This window comes from Rhipicephalus sanguineus, chromosome 5, assembly GCF_013339695.2.
Source record: "Rhipicephalus sanguineus isolate Rsan-2018 chromosome 5, BIME_Rsan_1.4, whole genome shotgun sequence".
Classification (NCBI taxonomy): domain Eukaryota; kingdom Metazoa; phylum Arthropoda; class Arachnida; order Ixodida; family Ixodidae; genus Rhipicephalus; species Rhipicephalus sanguineus.
Genome location: NC_051180.1, coordinates 125,345,768 through 125,371,850, shown reverse-complemented (window position 1 = coordinate 125,371,850; position 26,083 = coordinate 125,345,768). Strand labels below are relative to the sequence as shown.

The 26,083-nt window shown below is 47.1% G+C and overlaps 1 protein-coding gene across 1 annotated transcript in view; it reads right to left on the bottom strand.

The window, feature by feature from the left end:
- Positions 1 to 26,083, bottom strand: part of LOC119394222 (enhancer of polycomb homolog 1) — an 82,934-nt gene that overhangs the window by 40,314 nt on the left and 16,537 nt on the right. Inside the window, exons 3-4 of the mRNA XM_037661510.2 lie at positions 14,654 to 14,799; positions 73 to 168 (exon numbers count right to left, since the gene is read on the bottom strand). Coding sequence (XP_037517438.1) covers positions 73 to 168; positions 14,654 to 14,799 — 242 coding nt within the window. The remainder of the gene's footprint in view (positions 1 to 72; positions 169 to 14,653; positions 14,800 to 26,083) is intronic.

Below are 26,083 nucleotides of genomic sequence, written 5' to 3'. Positions count from 1 at the left end.
TTAAAATAATCTGCATTCAGCATATCTGAAATGGTTACAATTAGCATGCCGACAATTAGGTGACACACATACCGTTCGTAACCTTTTATTGAGCCAATAGTCATATACTGCAATGATGAGATCATCATCTTCTTTTAAGAGTGTCTTTGCCTCGTGCAACGTGACCACCTGGTAAAAGAAAAAAAAACAACATACTGTAAATATTAGGGCTGCTCAGTTTCAAATTACAATACCATCACAACCCACAAGCTACAAGGTCACACATAAGAAGCACTGTAAAAATGCGTATGCCCATTTCAGATCTTGTGCCGAACGAGCCTTAATTATCTGCCACTGATGGCTGGTAAAGAATAAAAGTGACTACTTCTAGGAGCTCAAAACATACATATCATTACTTAAAATGCACTTCTGTAAAAAATACCATCAAAAACGGCGAAAACTCAGAAAAATGAAGTGACCCATTTCCACGAGCGGGAAATAAGGCAGGCTATCAGCAGCAATTGTGATGCTGATGCTTTTCTTACAACTAAAATGAAGCATAGACCAAAAGCTTTTGTCTTATGCCCCCATTGACAGTGTTATTATAGTCACGGACACCTTGTCCTGGCAGAGGAGCAAAGGCTATGGAGGTGGGGTTTCCGCACATTCGTGTTACTCCGCAAGTAGTACGGCAGCTTGCGGCTGATTTCAATTCCAATTTCGGTTTCGCTAGCTCGCAGCGTTAATGAGTTTAGAAAACTGTATATATGGTGCGTTCAAAAAGAAACCGAACTTTTGAAATTGCGCACCAACCGCCAGAGGGAGCGCACTGCGGCTACTAAGAGCATGCAGCGGCAAGTTTAGGCAAGAAACTGTCATTTGCCGTGTTTCGCTCCAATTGTTAGTTCGAGATCTACAGTCGCTAAAGTGACCAGATGGACAAGCTGTTCTTTGGATTAGTTATACAGTGACAATGAAAGAGCTGGAGGAACAACACGTGTGAGTGAAGTTTTGCGACAAACTTGGGAAAACTTTCACAGGGACACTTCAATTGCTTAGCCAAATATACAGGGAGGACTATATGAGTCGCACACACTGCAACGAGTGGCTTAAGCATTTCGAGCACAGTGGAATGTCAGTCTGTGATGATCCCAAGCCTGGACGACCTTCCACATCAACAGATGATGACCGCGTCGAGAGAGTTCGTGCTGTGATTCATGGAAATCTTCGTTTAAACTGTTCGAGAAGTTGCTGACGAAGTGGGTATGAGCGTAGGATCACGCCATAAAATTTTGAGTGGCAAACTTGAGATCCAGCGCATAATTCGTGCTGCATTCATTGACTGATGAACAAAAACAGACTCGTGTTGACATCAGCCATGAACTGCTCGCCGCTGCCAATGAAAACTTTTCTTAAGAACATCGTAACAGGCGATGAGACATGGGTTTATGGCTGTGATATTGAAATGAAGGTGCAGTCATTGCAGTGGGTGGGCCTTGTCCAAAAAAGCACGCATGAGTCGGTCAAAGATGAAGGTGATGTTGGTTGTGTTTTTTTACTGCAAACGCATTGTCCATCAGGAATCTGTACCACGTAGTCAGATGGTAAACAAGGAAGTCTGCCAGGGAATTCTAGTGCATTTGAGAGATCCTGTGCACAGTAAGAGGACTGAATTGTGGGAAAACCAGGCTTGCATGTTGCATCATGACAATGCACTGGCTCACGCGTCGCTCCTTGTTCGCAGCTATTTAGCAAAACACCACACTCCCGTTGTGCCCCACCCACCATATGCTCCGGACGTAGCTCCAGCAGACTTTTCTTCTATTTCCCAAACTTAAAACTACGTTGAAAGGACACCGTTTCCAAACCATACAGGAGATCCAGGACAATGCAAGAGACCTGCACGCCATTCCAGAAAGTGAATTCCAGGAGGCTTTCAAAGAATTGAAGAAACGATGGGAACAGTGCATTGCAAGTAGAGGGGACTACTTTGAGGGGGATAGTGCTTAAAATGTTGTACCATAAGTAAAGGTATTATAGCAAAAGTTCGGTTTCTTTTTGAACACACCTCGTACACGAAAAATGGGGATGGGAAAGAGACATTCAGACTGTTCTGTGTACACTTCAGTATCACATTTAAAGTATATTTTTTCATGGAGAACTAGACGGCGAGTTTGCGGCCACACACGGACCAACACACGTCATGGATGCCAAGCTTACTTTAGAAAACAGCCGCGCAGAAAACATGGTGCTGTCTAAGAAATGGAAAAAAGAAAGGAAACTCTTGTAAAGTGAACAATAATTTCATTTTACCCAGACTTCCCGTAAATGATTCAGTCTCATAATAAATAAAGCAGTATTCATTTGACCAAGGCAAATGAGAAAATCATGAACAAAATTGGGTACTATTTCTTGGCATGCTAGCAGGCATGCGTTTCAGTTTTGTAGCTTCCACAGCACTGCCAAAAAAGTTGTACACAAGTATAGTGCACAACGGATTTCTAAGTGGAGGGAGATGCGACAAAAGGATGAAAATGCAGAAATAAATCAAAACCCATTTCTTTAGAAGCTAGAACGATAATAGTATAATGTGTTTCTGTGTGTGCGCATTCTTTGCATACTGAATTTAAGAAAGGCAATTTCCTGGAAGGGGAAGGGGGTAGCAGTCGGGCCTTCAAGGTTTTTTTTTTTTTTTATATAATGCTCAATCAATCTATCCCCTCCCCTATGCCTATATAACCATAGAGTTTCATACAATACTTACTAGAGGGAACTCTGGCGCTAGTGTTTATGGGAGCTGCAACGCATAGCGCTTCAGCCAGCATGGGAATGATGGGTAGTACACGGATTTGTCTAAACTTCGTTCTTTCGGCTCCGTTTGGCTCCGCGTCGCCTGCATCCACTTTGTCGCAAGACGAAGTTCAGCAAAAGTCGGCAGTTCCACTTCCCCACTTTAACCTTTTTAGCCTCACCAATTCAAATCTGGTCACGAAGTTCACAACGATCCATTCTTTTATCCGAAAAAAAAAAAAAACCCAAAACACAGCGATAAACAAAGCCAAAGTGCATTCTAAGCCCGCAAGTACGAAGACTAGGCAAATCCGCGTACTACCCATCATTCCCATGGTGGCTGAACGACCGCAGCGCCAGAGTCCCCTCTAGTTAATTTTAGGAAACTCTATGTATATTACGTCATTGCCTGGAGGGGGGGGGGGGGGCGTCATCAATCTAACCCCCTCAAACTTTTCCCTTTCATTGGTGCATTGCCTGACACTGTCTATAACAAATCTATGAAGAAGAAAAAAGGTACGTTTTCGGTATCCCCCTGCCCACCCGAGACTCAATAAGACACAGACGGTGGTCTAGCGCCTTCTCCAAACCAACACTTACCCGAATCCGGTGGCCTACAGCCGTTATTACCCCGACCAATACGATGGCAAATGCCAGCTATGCAGGGAATGGGCGAATCTGCGACACATTCTGTGGGCTTGCCCTCAGGCGTTCCTACAGGGTCGCAACATAAATAATGATGAGCAGTGGGAGGCCTTACTGCTAAGCTTGGATCCGGAAGAGCAACTCTGGGCCGTCCAGCTGGCCGAAAACGCCGCCAGGACCCAAGGGTTACTGGGCGCCGTTTAGGCGGGGACCTGTTCCCCAAACCGCTGGACCCAATAAAGTTATTTCTCTCTCTCTCCCAAGACCGAAACCCAATATCCACCGAAGCTGTGGCCCGATTCTCGGGCAATCGCGCTTTCGGTGACGCTTAAAGGCCCGAGCACACGTACGCGCTGCAGCGCGTCAACGCATGACTTTTTGACGCGGCGTCGCGCCCTCTCCCTTTGGGGAGAGGGGGCGCGCGGCTACGCGAAGCTGCGCGCCGCGCGGCGTCAAAAAGTCACGCATTGACGCGCTGCAACGCGTACGTGTGTTCGGGCCTTTACGCGCGAAGTGTGCGAACGGCAGCGTTGTGCAAAGAACGTTGTAGCCGCAAAGTGCAATGTGAAAGTGCAAAGAACGTTGTAGCCGACGCGTGCGGCGTTTAGTCGCATGTCGCGAAAGCATATCCAAAAAGACCGGGCGTAGAGTACAATCCGAACGATGGCGCGATACGCATCCAGTTCGAGCGACGGACATTCGCTGCCCACGCGGTGAGCTTTATCTAAAGGCTAAAACTACGGCTCTGCCAACCATGTAAAAACAGAGAATGCTTTCCTTCAGTCGCTGACGCTGGCCGGAAACGCGATATCGCATGCACGCGCCGGCGGCGACGTAGCTTAAAACGGCCGCAAAACGCCGCGTACCGCCATCCATGGTTACTTCTCGAATCAAGTCGGCGACATCGGCAGTCATCAGGACATCGTCAGCGTGCCATTTTTCAAGGGGAGGCGGCCACGAAATTACGAATCCACCAGCGACGCGACGGCGCCGCACACTCGTACGATGAACGCTCTTGAAGCATTTCATATCTCAGTGAAAATCTTACGATACACGCATCAGTGCGCGGTGAGCACGCGCAAGGTTTTCTAAAATCAAGTACGGAACAAGAACCTTGGTGTTAGTGCAGGCCATTGTCCGGTCGCGCGAAGACGCCAACGTGCGACGCAGGGTTGTCGCACACGAACGCTAACATCGGACAGTCGTACCGACAAGAACGCGAACACGAAAGGCAACGCCTCTAGACGCCACAAAGGTCACCCGCAATGTCCCCGTTTCCGCATAACCAAACCTCGTTATTAACGAATTCGAAAACGATAGTTTCATCAACGCCTCCTAGATAGCGGAGGCGTCGGTTTCATACTTCCTCGCGGGTTCAGTTTCACCGCTAGACGCCAAACCAGTCGACGACGCGTTCGAGCGCAAATATCCATCACTCACCTGTTGCTTGAACATGTCCGAGCTCTCTTTATCTTTAAAACACGGTACTAGAGTAAGTAGTATCGGTTTGTGGGTAGCATGCCACCAAACCAAATTTGACAATCGGTAAACGGCAGCATTCTACATAAGCACGTAAAGACATCGATAGTTTCGTACGGCGAAATTGCTCCGCATGTTGCTCCGTTATTATACACGGGCATCGCGGTCGCCTCAGATACCGTGACCAAAATCTTCCAAAAATCTGCCCACTTTACGTAAAAAGAAGCACGCCTCGAAGGAGCTGTTTGGCAAATTCTGCAACAATTTAGCGTTTGCCACAAAATTTCGAGGGGATAACAAGAAAAAACCGGAGCAATTGGCCTGACCTACTTAGAGGGTTACGCGAAACTGCATTAATTTTGCACTTCCACATTCCCGCGCAGCACGGACGTATCTGCTTTTTTTTTTTATTTTCCATTGTTTTTTTTTTTTTCTATTGCCAATTATAAAGCTGATGCTGCAGCCAGCGACAATAGACCGTTACCGTGCCGCAAACGCTTGTTGCTGACAGCGTGTCCAGATCCCGGTCCGCCGGAGACATTGACGATTTGAATCGTTTATTTTAGTAGCAAAGATTGTACGTGTGTTCGCAGTGCCCCGCGTTTTCTTACGTGTTAGTTACAGAATCGTGGGTTTAGCGGGATATCGTTTACGTGTCCAAGCTGTGACGGTGGCGTCACCTAGCGGAGGGTGAATGTGTGATAAAAAGTGAAAAAAAAAAAAAGGAGACTGCTCGCCTGTATCCCCACACGCCGTAATATTACTTTTTTAGTAACAATAAAAGTAAATAAATATGGACCACGCACCAAAAGCGACAATTCCCGTGTTGCATATTTACACCGATCTTTTAGTTAGGCCTACGGACCAGGGGCGCAAACAGGGGGGGGGGGGGTTCAAACCCCCCCCGAAAATTTGCAATTTTGATTGCGTATATATACATGCACACATACAAACGGACGCACGAGCATACATAAAGTATGGTTGACCCCCCCCCCCCCCTAAAATATCTGGCTACGCCCCTGCTAGGGACGTTCGAAATAGGAAGCGATCTCAAAAACCACGCCAAGTTCTCCGTAATACTCTGGAAACGAAGCTACCTGAAGGCAAGCGAAGCCATTTTACAGAGTCGTTTGCTACGAAAGAAGTGGATCCGTCCACATCAACGCTAAATTCACTTCGAAGCGGGCGTCCAAAACCGCCGCCATGTTTTACGTAGATCACGTTAACCACGCAAACACGGTAACGCTAAATCTAAAAAATAGCGTGCGTGTGGTAAACGCTACGGGTCGTTTAGAGTGCTGCGCATGCGCATTTCGATCGCACTATTCCGCTCACTTGAATACTAGGTGGTATTGTCTAAGCCCGCTCAACTATAACTGTCTAATGCTAGCTTCTTTCGTCTTCAGATACCGACGTCACACGGGCACTTAGATTTACTTAATACTTAGAACTTAGAATTACTTAATAGGGCTCTGCATCTTCAGCGTACCTCGAATGCAAAATTCTGCCAACTTGACCAACCATTAATCGATTCAGTATCTCGAGCGAGCTGTTGATCGTACGGAGCCTTAACTGATTGGCATCGGGTCATCGGTGCTAGCGAAGGTAAGAGCCCGCATTGCGTGGGCACGCTGATGTTCCAGAGTAGATGTGACGTACTCTTTTTTTTTTTTTTTGTCGAAATGAAATGCTGCAGGTGCTTGCCGTTATGGTGATCCAGTAACTTCCGAGAACTGAACATCCACGCGGAACCATAGCATCAAGGCTGCGGGCGCGATGACTGCCAAACGTCGTATAAACGTACCTAGCGAAATATGAACGCCGGACACATAGGTTGGCAGCGCTGTTCCTGCTACCCGCAAAGCCACGCATAGACCGATTAAAGGAAACTTGAGAATGATGGTAACTAATGTGTGCGTAGAAAGCTCCATAATACAGTGGAACCTCGTTCGTACGTAATATCGGGGAAAACGTACAATCCGAATTCACCAACACATCGCCCAGTTTCGCTCGATAACGATATCGCGAACGCTGGCACCGGGAAATCCTACAAAGCGGGAACGTATCAACCAGGCTATACTGTCGATGACCTGACCCTTCATTTATTTTAATAAAGAACGAATCGACCACATTAAAACAAGCAGGAGTCAGGGAAGCTGACAATTTGAACATGAACGGCTTCAATTAAACAATTACTGGGGTTTTACGTGCCAAAACCACGACATAGTTATGAGGCACGCGGATTAAATTTGACTGCCTGGGGCACCTAAATGTAAGTACACGGGTCTTTTTGTATGTCACCCCCGTCTAAATACGGTCCCGTGGCCAGGAGCCAAACCCGCTTTCTTGCGCGTAACAGCGCAACGCCAGAGGCGCTGAGTCACCACGGTGGATGCTGTTATACCCAAAGGCATCCTGACGTCGCTGTGGACGTTCATGCGCGTACACCACCGGCGTCGATCGCCGAATGAAAGTTTTCCCGCCATCGTTTCTAATAACTATAGTTCAGTTAATGACGCCACACAGGCAGCCTTATATTTTTTTTTTTCTTCCCACCCCACATAATTTACAGCAAAGTAAAAGGCAGCCAATCGCGCTGATATGACAGTTTCGGGAACCACAAAACAAAACGAATCATCCGGATATCGTACTATCCAACTTAAGCTCCGAAATGTGCGAAAATGGGCGTACTCGGTGACAAACTCAATAGCAAAGGCTCGCGCGGCATCACACGTCGCTACAGGAACCGCCGCCAACGTACGTCCGTTAAGGGGTATTCAGACGGGGGAGAAATGCTCGGGGGATAAAGGCGGAGGACGTCAGCTCTCGAGGAGAAGTCTCCACAAATGCCCCCCACTCACACGAACGAGGCGAACGGAGGGGGAGACCAGTGTTACTAGACTACTCTGGTGGCTTGCACCAACCGTTTGACGAGCTGCTGACGACGGACGAGCTGCAGACGACCATGCAGCTGCAGACCGTACACCCGCTGCCGCTCTTTGCAGGAGCAAGTGCAACAAATGTGGCCAAACAAGAGCCCGAAATTTCGCTATATCCCCCACCGCCGGGGGATTGTTTGTCCTTTCGGGGAAAAGGTCCCCGTCTCCCCCGAGGAGGCGCGGGGGGGGGGGGGGGGTCACGCCCACTCGCTAATCCGTGACGTCGCGGTCACATGATCCGCAATCCCCCCTTCTCCCCCGTCTGAATACCCCTTTAAGCACCGTTGAAACAGCTCGCTAGCTTACGTTGAACTTTCTTCGTTGCAGCGTCCGTAAAAGAAATAATAATAGGATTATATATACATACACCCACACATTACAATGGAGGTTTAAGAAAGCAGCTGCCGTTCCTGACTCAGCTGAACATCGCTCCGAATATGGTGGCGATTTTTTTCGTGCTGCTGCTGTAAAATCAGCACGGTTACAGGCGTGGAACCCGTTGGGACGCCTGGTGGACAGCTCAGGAAATTTCGACGACCTCGGGCTCTTTAACGTGGACCTAAATCTAAGTACACGGGCCTCGGGCATTTTCGTCTCCATAGAAAATGCGGCCGGGATTTGATCCCGCGACCTTCTGGTCAGCAGTCGAGCACCATAACCCCTAGACCACCGTGGCGGGGAAATATATAAGGCTACATCTTTTAAAAATGCCAGTTACAAAAAAAAACCTTTCCGCAGTCGTATAACCCTACTTTCTAGGCGAAAAGGTGATGACATTAACAGTACGAAAGTACATCGCTCCTATGGGACTCTGGCCGGGAAAAGGCAAAAAGAAAAATCGGAATCGTATCAACGAGATCCCACTGCATTGAAACTTACGCGAAACGAACGAAACTTCTGTGAGCAAAACCCTACGAAATCGCTTGTTCATAGAGGATATGTGCCTACCCGAAAAAAAAAAAAAAAACAGCGGAAATTCCCACCACGAAACCACGGCTACGTTATCCCCGGGCTCAGCCCACTTTTCATCACATGACCTCGGAGTTCAGCGCACTAACTTATGTACTACTCAGCAAGAAGCTGGAGTAAATGCGCCAGACCCCGCCAAGAAAGAAATGTGAAAAATACTTGTTGCGCTGATATTTAAGGGCCATTTATTCTTTCACTGCGCCATTCGTAGTGTAATTACTCTGCCGTAAAAGAAAAACAGTAAAAACCGGCAGTAGCCTGACACGATCCTGTATCATTTCTGCGCAACTGAAGCGCAGAAAGAAAATACGGCGGAAAGGTATCTTCGCGCCGTATGGGCTCGTCGCATGTATCATCGTCGGAGTACGTCACCGCAGCCGGAAAAAAAAAAAAAAAGAGGCAGCGCGGGCACGGTGAGAAGCGGCAGAAGAGGAGAGGTGAAATGGCGTCACATCCGGCACAGCGACCCTCCACGCACGTAACAAAAAAACACATCACCCCCTCCCCCTCGCGCACCTTTCTCCCTTCTCCTTCTTCCGTACAACGCAAAACTGGCCTCGTGCGCGTCCGTCCTTGAACGCGGCCTCACGCGAGAAGCTGCCCAGTCGCGCGCTTCGCCAACACACGCAACTCCCTTGTTTTGACTCTCTTCATCGCGTTCGCTTTCTTTTCGAGTTTATTCTCCCTGAGTGCACAACCCGATACATGCCGGGAAAAAAAAAACGCCTTCACGGGATAGGGCAGCGCCAGACTGGAAGAGCACGATGGCAATGGCGAGGTGAATGCTACGAGACACAATAATGCGAGAAACACACCAGACGTGGCCCAGCCACTGCTCCCCCACGTGCGTTCCGTCCAGGCTCACGACGCTACTCCATTACGGTAATGGTGAAACGATGCTTGAGAAGAGAGGGGGTGGGGCCTAATAAAGATCTGCGATGACCCTCTCCCCCTTCGCGCGAGTCTCTCCTCCGTACTCTCCTGACTCGCTGGGGCGTAAAAACGAAACGAAACTTTGCCAACTGCGATTGTGCGAAAGACGCACACTGGGGGGCAGCGCGGCTGGTGCGTTCGTTCACAGACGCCTTTGCTCCCCACAATGAACACCCACTCTCCAACAATACGGCCTTCCGCCCGGATCGCAGATGTGGGGCGACGAGACGATGGTCTCTGTTCCGAGAGGTCGATAAACGAGGAGAGACGACCAATACACGAGATGCCTCCGTGTGCTGCTCGGAGACGGGGAGAGGCCTTTAAAAAGCGCAGCGAGCATTATATAAAGAAAAAGAAAAACAACAACCATAGCTAGCACACGCCAACAGTATGGCTCTTCCAGCCATACACTTTTGAACGCAGCATCGCATCCGGTAGACTTGACTGCCGTGTTTGGTTGCAGCACGACAATTTCAAATAGTCGAGGAGAGGAGCATAACCTAGCACCAAAATATGGGCACATAACGAGGCATGGCCACTCTGGGTACTCATACGTTCCAATGCTAGCAGGTGACAACGACCCCCTACTGTGTCTCGCGTTCTGGCGCGAAATTTCAGTTGCATGATCGACTTTGGTAACTACGTATTTCAAGTCGAGGCAAATTACAAATTATTGCCAGTCAATTCACCTTTTACATTTTCCACTGCTGCCCTCTGCTGCTATGGTAGCCATTTGATAGGGGCCGGGACAACCGATATTGCCCGAATGATAGCCTCACAGATGAAGCGACGTTTCGCGAGTTTTCCACTAGGGGAAGGGCGCATGCGCTGTGGCGTTCATGAAAAAAAGGTGCATTGCACACACTGTTCTACACGGAGGCTGCCTAGTGCCGTTTTTGTGCAGGTGCTTGTGATGGAAAGCAATGTTACAAAGTAAAACAATGATGTCCATGGCGATATGTAAACCTCATATAGCTAGTTGCACAGCCCAATATATTAACCACATTGTATTCCCTTTATAGTAGTGATGTATAGGATTACAGAGCTTTATAGTATTATAGCACTGTATAGCTTTATAGTCATGATTTATAGCTGGTGCAGATAGTATTGACACTTTTGTGCCATTGAACCCGATTTAAATAGCAAAGTAGTTATGACAAATGACCTATCTACATTATGTAGTGGAAAAACCTTGCACAGCACATTCAGGAAAAGGTTGAAAATTGTGTGGCCACTCTTCAAAAATCTTTTCCAATGTTTGACTGTGCATTCTATGAGGGGGCTTATTTATTACTGGCGACCAAATAATGCCCAAACGACGTTCCCCTTATTTCTGTCATCCCTACAGCCATAGGCGTGCACCGGGTTCTCCAGTAGGGGTGGGTGGGCAAAGGTTAACCCCCCCCCCCTTCTTCCCGACCCTCTCCCACTGAGGTGATCAGAATGCTGAGCAAAGGCGAGGAATTGTGTGGTGGAGGGGAGGGAGGGGGCTTGCTGGATGCCACGAAGGTCAACAGGCATCTGTGATCAGAAACCATGGGCACTAAAACATTTGTCCCACCGCTTCTTCCTGAAGACTTCTTTTTTATATGCTTATCACACAGGCAACTTTTGACCCTCACTGAAGTCATCTAACTAGGCAATAACCACATGACACAGCCAGAGAGGCGTCAGTTACAGGGGGGCCAGGACAAATCGAAACCACACTAGCAACTCTACCATCAAATCCAGTGTCAACTGTCCTCACAACATGGTAACAGGAAGTTTTTGTTTGAAATGGCAGCGACAAACTGCCAGAATTGGTGTGATCACAAAAGCTCACTCAAACGGTAGGTTATTTTACATGCCAAGCTAGAGGCCATAATTTCGTGTCATGTATTTTTGTTATTCCACTGCATTGAGATGTTGTGGAGTTGTTTGATAACATGAGTACTGATATCCAAAACATAGTGCACTGCAAGAAGGATAATGTATCGGAGTACACAGAGAGTCATAAGTGCTGTCTCAGACTGGCAGCAACGGGCAGTAACTACATTAAGTTCCATCCTGTGTAGTTATACTTTTGTGGTTTCATAATCTCCTGGTCGGAAAGGTCAGAGGAATGTTAAATTTTATTGATTAAAAAAAACGAAAAATTGGGTGTACTCTAAGTTTCTATTATGATCTAAAAAACTAAGCGTACGTTAAGTTAGGGTTGACATTAGAAGTGGATAAATATAATGTCAAAAGAAGCAGCCATGCATACCAGCATGTTTTCCCTGCCTTTGGATAAATTTGACAGGGTGGATAATTAGGATTAATTCTGTCAGTTCAGTCAATTAATGAGAGTAAATTCTAAAACTGTTCCCAACTCCAAGTATGAGAATGAAGTGAGCAAGCAACAGTAAAGCTGGCAACTAAATGGCACCGAGACTAATAAAGAACCTCCATGCTATTCACACTTGGTCACACTTGGTCAAAAGTATGCCAAGAACACATAAATCCTGATGCAAACATTCCTCCCTTTTGTAGTAACTACATAAACTTTTGACAACTAAGGTCAAAGAACTGAGTCAAGAATGAAGTCCCACTAGGCTCAGGTGACACTTTTCTCAATGGACTATCATGCTATCGATATCACATCAACGGCTACCTCGCGTCATGCCATTGATAATCTCAATACACACGTACAGCTCAATGACCCCCTGTAGCATGTCACAGGTATTCACGGACCACGCCTCACACATCAATCATTCCAACAACGACCTCGTGGTGTCTATCATAGAAGCAGCTCTTCAATAAAGCACACATGTTGACAGAAACACTTGAACTGTGGTATAGCTTTCTGTATGTTTACTTGTGCTGTGTGCAAACACCTGCACGTTTAGATGCTGTAGGGCTCTCTGTGAGCACGGTGGTGATTACTCATACCTGAATGCTGTTGTGCCAGAGCACCTGACCGAACAGGGAAGCAGGGATTAACCCCTGCATGCTTTGTCTGCAATCCCGGAAAACCGGCGTCTTCGCCCAGCCGGCCCCATCAACTGACGCCAGTTGTTCTTCCAAGCTACCCAGCTATGGAAAGGCTGCTCAACAACCTAAAGGAGCGTCAACGTCCTAAAAGAGCGTCAACACCTGCTACCTAAAGGGACGTCAACATCCTAAAAGAGCGTCAACACCTGCTACCTAAAGGGACGTCAACATCCTAAAAGGAGCATCAACACCTGCGGCCTAAAGGAGGGTCACATCACAATGGACTGGGACCTTATTTAAGACCAACCTGGTCCGTTGTTAGAAGAGACTCCCCAGCCGACTTGGTTGAGCTGGCAGGCTCTGTACCGCTATAACATGCTATAACCTGCTATACCTGCTATAAACTTTGTTACTGTTTTGTAAACGTTTGGCTTCGCTGGGATACGCTACTTCATCTCATCGTTCGACACACTGGGATACGCAACCCCCATTCCTAACAATGCATACTATGTCAGCTGAGCACATACACGATTTACGAAGCTTAAAAAAATGAGTGCCAACTGAATCCCGATTTTTCTTTCATTTGCCAGCTGCAGTAGTATAGTCTGAAAAGTTACACATCACTTCGAGAGAGATGACCTCATGGCCAAGACAGACAGGACACAAGGTGAAAAAGATTCAAAGCAGGCCGTTATATATAATGTAACTTGATTCCATTTTGTTTTCATTCCGTATATGCCTTTAGCCCTCACTGAGTTGTTGCAAATTTTGAGGCCAAGCCCATTTTAAACGTTATTCCAGCAGCAACTGGAAATCATGTACATGGTGACGTTAAAATGACGAGTATTCTGAAGTGATGCTAAATTACGCTGAAGAAACGTGAAAAATTGACTAGCTGGCAAATGCCCACATTCCAAAACAAAATGGAAGATGGTGGCAAACTACATTCTGAAATTAAAGAAACGGCTTGACATCATTTAGGTAGAGGACCACGTGAAATATGTCGAAATTCTCTCTCGCAACCTGCTAAGAGTGCCCAGTGATTGAACAAGCGGCAGGCAGCCATTGCCAATTCTACTTGGAATGGGGCGCTCTTTAGTTATCCCAAAAAAAAGTTTTCGTTTTGCATGTAAATGCAATGAGGCTTTTTTGCAACCGTCATTGCATCCTGTGACAAGTAAGCGCAGTGAGCATGGCCTCCAATACATTTCGACCAATTATGGAGTGCAATTGGCGGATACGAAATAGAAACAGAGCAGAATGTTTTTCCATGAATAACCTTGTGCTCTGCTGAAGGCATGACTGAACTGGCCCTCTGCTTATGCTTCAAGGCCCTGATCGAATAAACGACTTCCTGGAAAACATTTTTTTTTTAATTTCAAGTAACGTGGAATCAAGAACTTCTGCTGCGATTCTTGCCCCTGTGGGAAATGCTAAAGGTGATGAAGTATCGAAAGCTTTCATTGCTGAGGCAGTGTCTTGTCTACCCACCTTGTCCCATTTGCATTTCTCGAATTAATGGACGACACCTCACATGTGCTGAGAATTTCGCCTCAAATTCTTTTATTAATACAAGAAAGGAAAACCGCAGTACATACAAAGACCCTGAACAAGATTAGATGCACCTACCAGGTGCATCAATCAGGGATCTAATGCTGAGTATGAGCTCCATACTACACTCAACTCTCTAATGTGTTCCAATGTGGTGGGGTGATATATGCTGCATTACAACCCCTTTTGAACAATAAATAAATAAATAAAAGAAACACCGGCACAAGAAACATGTCCTTTGAAACTTGTGTCTTCAGAAACGTGAAGAGGAAATGGCAAATGCTGGTTCTTCACAGTCTGGCAAAGCGGCACTGGCAGCAGTGGCGTTGGCGGTTGCGACGTAAAGTGCGACGCAGCCGCATGACAGGGTTAGAGCAACGACACATTTGTGAGAAGAAAAACGCGTGGCCACCAACCTGCTGCCCACTGCCCTTTTCTAGCCGGTCCATCATCTCTTCAAACTGTAATGGGTTGATTTCCATTTTTTTCGCCTGTTGTGTGAGCCACTTTTCATCCTCAGAGTCCATGTCGTAGTCCGGAATGTCCTGATCCATTGCAAACGCTGCACGAGAAAAAAAAAAAAAGAATACTCTGGTTACCCAGACAAACACAGGCAAAAGATAAAAGTTCTATTATTCTATAAGAGACGAGAAATTGTTGAACAATGTTGCTGGATCCAATGCATCGACAATGGGGCTGCTTTCTTGAGCAAAATTTTTATGAAAGCCTCGCTCACTCTCCCTAAACCTCAAGGGGAGATGAGGAAGAGGAGAGCAAGAAGGTGCGCTAAGTTACAAAGTCCTTGGCTGCAATGTGCATCCCTATTTGCATAGCTCAAGAAATAGGCATCCAGTGGCTTTGACAGTAAAGCCACCAGTGTCATCATGTAGGGGAGAGAGCAATGATTTGGAAAATCATAGCTCTGACTTGGAAAAACAAAAATTACTGCATCCAATCGCAATTGACAGGGCATCACTCATAGTTGCTGTCACCCTTCATGTTTATCACTACTAATAATCCACTGCATTTCAGAGGCCACATTGATTTGCCTTGCTGACCGTGGCAAGCGAATAAAATTCATCATCATCATTTATTAAACCCTTAAAGGGGTACTGACACCTTTTTTTGAAGGCGAGTTTACTCTCCCATACAATCCTCCTGTATGCAGAGACAGCTCTGAGCAAGTGTGAAGCTCACCAAATGCTGGTAAGATACGTTATTTTGATATTGAAGTCAATTTTCCCATGGCGCACCTACCGACATCGACACTAGCTTGACGTCAGGCTACAGTACTAATTCTGGTGACTTCACGCAGCAGTCTGGCTAGTTGTGATGACATCAGGTACCAAAACTTCCAAGATGGCCACTTGTGCGCCACCAAAACATTCAAAACGGCTGCTTGTGCACCACCAACAGAGCCACGGTGCAAAGCAGCTGTGGAAACATCACCATATATTTTGTGAGCACGTGACGAGAAGCTCACACCGTGTTGTGACGTCAGGGTATAGTAGGAACCGAAACTATCTTTGAAAAACATACTGTAATTACTTTTCAGGGCGCACTCGCACTTAGCACTAGATTTTCTAGGCTCTTGAGGGCTTGGCCTTTCATTTGACGCAAAAAACGACAACTGAAAATTTTCGTGTCAGTAGCCCTTTAAAGGGGCCCTGCAACACTTTTCCAAATAGCCATGGGACGGCTTCACTAAAGGAGCTTATTTCCGCACGAATCAACCACCGCAAGAATATTTAGAATCCGTCCAGTGCGAGCGGAGTTGCAAAGATTTGTCGCACACTGTAATTGTTTTCTCTGGGTCAGTCCCCTCTTTTGGGAGAAATAAAGTTTTGATCATCATCATCATCTCTCTTCTCTCGTGTTGACGAAAGCGCTAGATGCTAAGCAGGGAGGGGTGGCATGGGGAAGAAGGCACGTCACATGCACCTCGTGATGTGCCTTCCAACGCACGACATACTTTTAGGGCGATCGCTCGCAGGTGCGGGCAAGTGACGGCCTCCTGCAGCAGCCACAGTAACTACCGAGCGCGCCATGTTCAAATCAGCCAATGGTGTGGAAGTTGTGTCAGTGACACAGTGACTTTGAGTCAACAGCCTCATTTGTCGAGAGAAGACGGAGCGATTTTTAGATGACTTTGAGAATTTATTGTAAATATCAGGCCGCGTGCTGCGCTATAATGTTTGGCTCGCATGTTCTCAGGAGCCTCGACTACTGATCGGCGTTTTCTGACCATGCTGAAGAGCCTTGATTACAAATAAGCAGCATATTCTGACCACGTTGAAAAAGTGTTGCAGGGTCCCCTTAAAACGTATATTCAACATACATAAGCATCACAAAGCATGCCAATAGACAGGTACAGTTTCTCCTTGCTACTATGACTGAAAATGCAGGGATAGCAGTGCCACAGCACTATCTTGTACACTAAGTTCACTTGCTGTCAGTGTAAAGCCTAGTTACAGTTTTATGTATTTCATGGGAATGGAATAAGAGGTAGTGTGTTCACCTAGCAGCTTTGAGCATGCAGCTGTTGGGTGAATAAGTTGCGCTTGGGTTAGTTTGTGCCTACAAAAGGGTACGCCTACTGCTAATGTCAAAGGCACTAAGACAATATGAATGCAAGCAATCAATGACATCTCCCACGTCTTTTTTTTGCTCTCTCGGTAGCGAAACAGGTCCTGCAGGTGGCAGCTTGTTCTGTTCGACATTAGTGTCTTGCTACCGAGATGTCATTATAAGAAGTTAGAATGCAAAATAATGAACCACAGAGGCCTCATGCATTGTAGGAATTGACTTGAGAAAAGCTTAAGGGGCATGCCGTGGACGGCAATGAAAGCACTTTCAAGCCATTAGACTAGGAAGTAAAATGGTGCCATCAACCACAGCGCACTAACCATTGAATACCACTGAATTCTTGCACGAGAGCATGTATATGATGCAGAGCTAGTTGGCATTTGACAACAAACGCACCTACCCTGTAACTACTAGACAAGGTTGTAAACGTGATTTAGTGCCAACCTCAGCATCTTCAAATGTCACAAAGCTCTAGCACAATACCATGCATACAACAGTGACCAAGACAAAGACCTATGGCTGAGTGCAGGTCACAGACAAAAAGATGGATAATCAGCTGATCAGGTGGACAACAAGCCAACAGTTTATTCTCCAGAGCACAGGGCTTGAGGAACCGAAGTACGTTGCAATGGCACCGGAATGAAGATGAAGCATGATATAACAGAGCCTTGTAAACACTACCAGATTGAAACCCTAGTCTTCAGCCTGGAAGGGTCAGCCAAGGTGGTTAAGAACAGCAGAGGAGCACCCCCACTGATCACAGCGTCTGAACCTTCTGATGCCACAAAACTAATTCCGGAGTCTTCGAGCCAATTGGCAGCGACATGAAAAAAGTCTGCATGTGATTGCGTATGCTAGAGCATCACCCTTTTGTGACGCAAGACCAAGGTTAGAGCCCACCAGTGCCCACACACTTATTTTTCTGTGTATGAGCTGTTAGGCAAAGACAGTGGCCCCACATCCAGCAAATACTAAAGGAATTTGCACAATAAAGTCCAGGCAGTCTCCGAATATTTTGTTGCTCATCCCTGCCAAAGGTAATAAAAAAGAAAACAGAACACTTAAGGAGCCAATGTGTGGTGGATACGGCAGTCGGATACAGCTAGACTGTGAGAAGTGTGTGGGTGAACTGTCGAAAGACCTAAAAGATTAAAAAATGCCAGGCCTGCGCTGAAACCGCAGCACAGTCACAGCGAAGGCTGCAAGAGCGGCGTTTCCAGAGTTCATTGTAAACTCTCATGGGGCTAGTAATACAAGTACACTAGCAAGGTACCCACTGTGCCATAAATCAGAATTTTTGTGAAGTTGGGAAGCACCTACTAAGCCGAAATTCGTCATTCTGCGGAGAAGCCAGGCACCAGCCACACATCTGTAAGGCATTATGTGCACATTGTTGAAGCGACGACTGATGACGATGAAGAATTATGGCTCAGCCCTTTGTAATGGGTTGGAAGCTTTAAACGGCCCACCAGTTATGTAATTTGCATTGGGTGACGCCCGGTCGTTATTTCCCTCTCCCGCCATGCTGTATAACATACGTTGACGTGGGAGAAAGACGGGGGGGGGGGGTTGAAGAACTTCACTGAGACCCCAAGGAAATGGATCATGCGCTTATGGGCTTCCTTGGCAACCAATACAAGTGCACTTGCAAGGAAACCACTAAGCTATAAATCATTGTAATTTTTAAGAAGTAGGCAAGCAGGCACTATGCCATTTTTCGTCATTCTACGGAGAGCCGTGGTACCTGCTAAACGCATGGAAGGCATCATGCGCACTTTGTTGATGCTGTGCCTGATGACGATGAAGATTTATGGCGAAACCCTTTGTAATGGGTTGGAAGCATTCAACAACCTACTCGTTGTGCAATTCGCATTGTGTGACGCCTGGTTACATAATTCGCGTTGTGCGACGCTTGGTGCTTCTTTTACTCTTCTACCACGCTATATTGCATATGTTAATGTGGTTCCTTCCCGACATGAAGCCTGTACAGGGTCTTTTTGCAAAGCAGTTTCAAGCACCGGTATGGCTCAGAGGTTGAATACTGGGCTCCCAAGCAGAGGGCCCAGGTTCGAACCTCGTTCCATCCTGGAATTTTTTTATTTCGTTTTTTTTTCTTATTTCAAGCAATAGCGGTTACGGACACCGGCGGCGGCGGCGGACAACTACGGCACCAAAAACGGCCGCTGAAATGATCTCATAACAGCTTTCGCTGTAAAACACGTATACAAGCAGCCACCTAGCCAGGCTTGCCTGGGAAGTGCTGGTTGGGAGAGGTCTGCAGAGACAACTAATGCTTGCAATGCAAGAAAATTTTGTTTTTACCCAAATCCCATGATGCTTATGCTTGCCATGCAAGTGCCAGGGAAATCCCATATAGTTGAGAGACAGCCTACCACTAGGTTGGTATGTACCACTCACTAAAGGGGCTTCACCCAAAGGTGTTGAATGGACTAGCACTTGCAACCCCAGATTGGCATATTTGCCATCAGGAGGAGAAGCGGAGGTTACCCCTTCTCAATGCCATCCTGATGCTGTTGCTCTCCGATGCCAAGCAATCAGCACACTCATACACCGATGACGGCACACATTAAACGCGACGTCTCAAGGAACAAAAGGGATGCCTGAAGGTTTTGCCAGTGTGCTTGTTCCTAATGTAATGGTGCTGCCTCCTGCAGATGAATCTCTGTTCTAATGCAACACTAAATGTTGGCGTAAATGTAGGACCCATTTCCCCGAAGCAGGCCGTGTCGTGTGAAGCAGACCATGCATGGCAGTACTTAGTAAAAATAATATGCAGTGTTTAAGTGTTTAATGGCACAGCCTTTGTGCCAGTTTGTGTTGGTCCCAGTTTTTATGCTCATTGCAGTATGCACAAAGGCACTGCTTCACAGTCCCATTGCGCCACTCAACTATGAGCCCGCTGGCCTGTAGGGCACAGTGTGGCGCTCCGAGATGCTCCATCCGCTAAGCAGGCTCTTCCATAACCTACTAACAAAGGGCTTCCCGTTATCGCTAGAAATGGCAGTAGGTACCCCATGTCTGCAGATGAACTCTTCCACACGGCTGGCTAATTGCTGTATGGTCGCTGCACGGAGAAGGAAAAGCTAAATGAATTTGGTGGATTTGTCGACAATGACTAGCAAGTGCTTGTGCCTGTGAGGGCTGGTAGGTAACGGCGTGATCAGGTCAACGCTTAGTTCTTCCATTGGTGCTGCAGGCCAATGGATGTCCATAAGTCCCTGGGGTTTGCAATGCTTTGCTTTTGTCCTTTGAGACTGAGCAACTGCTAACGTAGTTGGATATGTCGTTGCTCATGCTCAACCACACAAACTTCTCTCTCACGCCCCTCAGCGTCTTAAAGGGCCCCTCACCAGGTGACCTAACGAATTTTAGTTAGACATTGCAAGTTGTTGCGAGCCCAATTAAGAGCATTATGCCACAAGAATATTTCTAATCGGTCGGTTAGAAGCTGAGAAAAACAATAATTTGTAGCGGCGCGAAACCATGATGCGAGGAGGTGAGCTGCAAACCCTTGCCGATCGCCCCGCGTAGCCTTCGCAAGCCAAATCCCTTCGCTGCCCTCTTCGGCACGCGAGCAGGAGGATCACATAACGCATACGCATGAACACGTCATGCGCACAAAAATGTCACGAGCGCATGACGTGCCCGAACCAGCCCGAGCCCCTGAGACGCGAGCGGTGTTGTGGCGGCGTTCTTTGAGTTTAATCTCTGCAAGCTATGCCGAATGCACCCTCGCCGATCACTTGGCTTTTCAACTTATTACTGAGCACGAAAGCTGCAATATTTTTACGGACGCGAGACTAGCGGTGTGCCGCATGAACATCTTGTTAGACGCGGGAGGATAAATGAGCCTAATGAGCGCTGGAACGCGGTAGAAAATTAGTTTCGTTGTAAATGGTGGCGTCTGCACGATGCTCAAAGCGCGAGAACACGAGCGCGTGCGAAACGGAGGTAGATTAGTCTCGAATCTCGCTGCGATTCGCAGCAAAAAATTAAAACAGAAAACGCACACATTTCGTTTGTGTGTTTTATTATTGCTCTCAAGTTTTATTGATCCATTCAAGCAACAAATTACACCAACTACACGTCGTGTCAAATAATTATCGCAGTGTCACGTGCTACTGTTAGCGACGTCAGAGCACAGTCGTCTACGTAGAGGAGCGACGTCACAACACTACCATCTACGTAGGGCCATTCTCTCATGTACGCCATCCCCTCATTCTCTAAAGCGCGCGCCCGCGAGAAGAAGGGCAAGCGGCGTTCAGCTTGAAATTTGACCCATTTACGTGGCGCGTAGCGTTGCAAATTTTGGCAGACGTAATCGTGAACGCCCAGTGCATGCATTGCGCTCGTCAGCTCAAAATTGTCAAACCTGGTGAGGGGCCCTTTAAAGAATCCTGCATGGGCACTTGTTGGGTGGTCATGGGCCATTTGCAGGACCAAAGGGCAAAGGTGAGTGGGCAACCAGGCTACTGTATGGTCGCTGCAATATTACACCACAAGTACTGAGGACTCTAGATCGGATGTGGATGCCAGGTCTGCCAGACGACTGGTTTCGGCAGTGTCTTTCCACAGGCATTCGCCCTGGATAGTCCTGGTTATGTCACAGAAAAGAGCATCATGCGTGTTTCTCCACAGCGTTTATATTACTGAGGTCCTTAATGGTGGTCAGTGGGCAGTTATCAAACATGACGGACCCTTCATCAGTGTACCAGTGAAGTGGCAAAAGTCTCTCAGGCAGGCTATCAGTGACTGTCTTGGAGTCTGGTTCAACAGGTGCTCTGCTTAGGGCATCAGCAGGGATGTTGGCCTTCCCACAACGGTGCTTAATTTTGCACTGGAACCCTTGAAGGCGTAACAACCAGCGCCACACACGAGGAGATGCCTGCTCAGTGGTGAACATCCAAGCCAATGACACATGGTCACATTGCACTTCAAATTCTGTGAATTCCAATTAAGGTCGGAACTTCTCTACAGCCCACACAACGGTCAAGCACTCCCACTCCTCGACTGTGTAATTACGCTCCGAATCCGACAAGCCTCCGCTGATGACTGAAACTGGCTTCAAAATGTTGTCCTGATGTTGCAGCAGCACTGCTGCCAACACTGCTGGCATCTGTTTCAATTACAAATGGTGCGTTGAGGTCTGGCAAGCTCAGAAATGCACCTGTTGCCCGCATTGCTCGGAGAGTCCCAAATGACCGCTCTTCAACGCTTGTTGAAGAGCGGTTGCCACTTCAGCAAGTTGGTCGATGGCTTAGCAGTGAGGGAAAATTGTGAAATAAAGTTTGTGTAATATCCAACGAAGCCCAGAAATGCCTGCAGTTGCTTGACGTTGGATGGATGTGGGTACCCTGCCACTGCACACACCTTCTCTGGGTCTGTTCGGCACTCTCCTGGAGAAACAACGTGACCAAGGAAGGTGAGCGACAGTGTGCACTGTTGTATTTGGGCAGGATTAATTGTAAGCCCTGCATTCTTGATGCGTTCTAGGGCTTCACGGACATGTACAAGGTGGTCTTCTAAGGTGGGAGTGCACCAAGACATCATCAAAGAACAACATGGCAAATTTGTGGTTTACACCCTCAAGAACGTTGTCCATTAAAGCCCAGAATGTGGCCGGGCCTTCAGCCACACCAAATGGCACCCTTGTGAACTCGAAGGTGCCCCTGTGACATATGAATGCCGTCTTCTCAACATCTCGTTGCCGCAGTGGAATTTGGAAGAACCCCTGGGACAAGTCAAAGCTTGTAAACCATTGGGCATTACCTAGCTGAGCCAACAGTCAATCAGTGCGAGGCACTTGGTACACTAGTACTCTTGTGCAAGAATTCAAGGGTCTATAGTCAACAGCTACACGGTAGCCTCCGGATTTTTTTCACGCCAGGACCCGGTGCACTTGACCAGCTACTTATGCTCCACCTGATTAGGATTGCATCCAGCAACTCATCCAATACACTGGGGTGCTGTCGCCGGTGTCAATAAAGTGCTCGATAAGTGTGGTACAACCGGGCAACTTCAGTGATCGAAGTGACTTTCCACTTTTCGGAGCAGAAAAAGTACTGCTTTCGAGCAGCCTCAAGTGTTGTTGGAGCAGAAAAAATGCAAATTCGAAGCAGCTATTGGTGTTTTAGGAGCAAATGGCAAAATATTCCATACAACTCCTGGAGTTCAAAGCATTGCCAAAGTGTCTCATAAACATTAATATTTATTATGAAAGGCACTTCATAAACGACAATCAATGCAAATTTAAAAAAAAGAAAACCAATAAAGATAGTTGGTTATTGAGTGCTCAGTGAAATGAGCTATATGTTTAAAATACCAGTACTTGTGCCAGGAATGAGATAAAACTGGTAAAGCATTGTACCACGTCATAGAAGCAACCACAATCACACATAACTGTTGCCGAAGCAGCCCTTAATAATACGTATAAGATCAAAGCAATCTCAGTCATTTTCACATTTCACCAAAATAGCCTGCATGTAAAAAAAAAAAACACCAGCTAAATGAGCTATATGCTTGATATGCCAAGTTCTTGTTGCATATATGAGATAAGAGCTTGAGTTAATCATATAGTTATAGTTCCTAGCCTATATTTTCTCAATGCTTTTTAGGAGCAGGTTTGGAGCAGTTACTAACAAAAATCACAGTTTGGAGCAATTGGCGCAGCACTTCCATCACTGCAACTTTGTGAACAGGACCTTGTACTTTCCCAGCAGGCCGCTGAGCTCGTCCATTACTTCTGTTACACTGGACCGAGTGTCGAGCAAGGCACGGAATGTCTTGCTGCCTATTCAAACATTCAGGAGCGGCTCGTTCCTTATGGCTGCAGATTCAATTTGCATAGCGGTGTGGGGATAGGCACCCGCCAGACCAGTACCTACTGTCGCCCGTTTCCCTACCACTGGGCCTGAAAGTGCCCTGGTCGCACTGGAAGCAAATGGCACAGTTTTGGCGCGGTCCACTCGCACATTTGCATGCATTGTGGCCGACACTGCCACGCTGTCGGCAAATAATTTGGCTTGGTGCTTGCTGAGGTCGATGTCCCGCTGGTGGTTGACATGTCGGTATGCCGATAGGTTCCTGAACTATATGCCATTGGTCCCACATACCCCTCTCATTACCTGCAGCACTACAAGGGTTGCACTGCTGCAGGGTGAAGGGGCCACATGCATCCAGTTGTCCAACCGGCCATGGCAATTGGCGCATTCGGTGCAGGGATGACAGCTGCCGAGTACTGGGACACTGCCATTGCGTCAGGAATGCCGTGCATCGAATATGCCAAGTCGTGCACAACTTAGTTTTTGTTTTAGGTGGCAGAGGCCGATATTGTAGCCGGCGCTGCACTCCCTCCATAAGGCTGTCGGCCTCATCCGGCAGGGCCATCAAGCTTGGGTAGGTAGACACCATCACCAAGCCCTGCAGCTGGGGGTGCATGTGGTGCAGCACTGTGCAGACCTCGATGTCTTCGGGAACATCCTCGCCGATTTGGTCATGGAACTAGGAGATTACATAAATGAATTCTTTCAAGTTCTCCCCAGTGTCTTAGGTGCGTGTCTCCAGCTCTTCCTTAAACTGCTTCTTTTCGTCTACTGATGCAAATTCCTGTCAAGAAGCTGTAGCAAAAGCATCCCACGTATCAAAGGGCCCTGTGAAACTGTACCACAACTTCGCGCTGTTAAGCGCCACGGAAACGACGCGGCGAACCCTGTCTTCTGGAGGTATTCCATTGATGAAACAAAAATTATCAACTTTGCTGAGGAACTCCTCTGGCGTCTGCATCGCAGAAACCCTCGAACCTTGGCAGCGAGGTCGGAATGGGCGATGTCACAGTCGCCGGCATTTGTGTGGCTGGCAGACGAACAAAGCTCGGTTGGCGCTCCTTGCAGACAGGAACCACGGGCGCAGCCATTAGAGCCTGGTGCAGCTCGAATGCGATGCGCTCGCGTTCAATAGTTGAGCCATTCGTCTGCTACAGCATAAACTGCAAAATGTCGTCTGGAATTTCCACTGGCTCCATCCCGGGCGGGCACCGCTGGTCAGGTTTGTCAGGCCTCTCTTGCCCTTCCCACACCTTCACATGACCAACTTGTCACACGCACACCACACACACACAGGTAAAACGTCCTCAGTAGCCACCACACACAGGCGATGCCACACACCCCTCTCATTACCAATGGATGTCCTCACAAAGTATTGCAAGCAAACGATGTAACATCTACAGTCACAACTTAAATTGCACAGAGGTCGGTGAATTCCGGGAGGTTCGCTGTCACTGCACTGGTGACTAGTAAGCAGGTCAACATCAGTGACAAAATGCTCTGGCGGTGGTTTGGAAACTGTGTTGATGTTGACATAACTCAAGACACTGGCCGAAACATTCTTGGTGCCCCTGATATGACGGAATGCTTTTGCAGACTCTGAGATACAGGAAAGGCGCCGACCATTGCAGGGCAAGTAACAGGATGCTGAGTAGCTCACTGTGGGCACAGGGGCCTGTAGTGTGAAGGGATGCCAATGCAAACTCGAACTTAAGCAATGCAAATTCAAACATTGATGCCTGAGGCATCTGCCACAATGGCAGCGGATGTGTCTGGTTTTGGGTCTCTGAGCAGTGTGGTGGCGGTGAGTGCAGACTTGACTTTGGTGAAAGCATGAGCAACCTTGTCAGTCCACTGAAACACTTGCCCACATCTGGGGTGACCCCAACAGTTTGACCAGTGACCATCCCAATGAGCAAGCAATGGAACACTCCTGGGAGCATGTAAAATGCAGTTTTGTAGAAGGTTTGGAACAGATAAATAACCATTTCAGAATAGATAGATGGGGGCATACCAGGCTATGTTGAACGTTTGCAGGTGAGTCGTTTCAAGCTAGAATTTCACTCGTGAATGTTCAACATACCATAACTTTTGTTCTAATAGGTTTAGAACATTCATTTTTGTTGCACTGCACACAGTTCTGATTGCAGATTATTGTGATATGCTGATTTACTTTGTAACTAACTCAGTTTAGAAAAAAACTTGCTCCCCAAGAGGCACATGAAATATTTTGTATTTTAAAAACTACACATCATAAAAATAATATCATATTTGAAATTAGCACACAACTATACATAAACTCTGGAAGTTTCATCAAAATCGATCAAGAAATAAAGAACTTTTTTTCAAGTGCCATGTCCCCCCTTAACCTAGCACTTTACGTATGCTCATGTCTGCACTGCTTTTTTTTTTCACTGC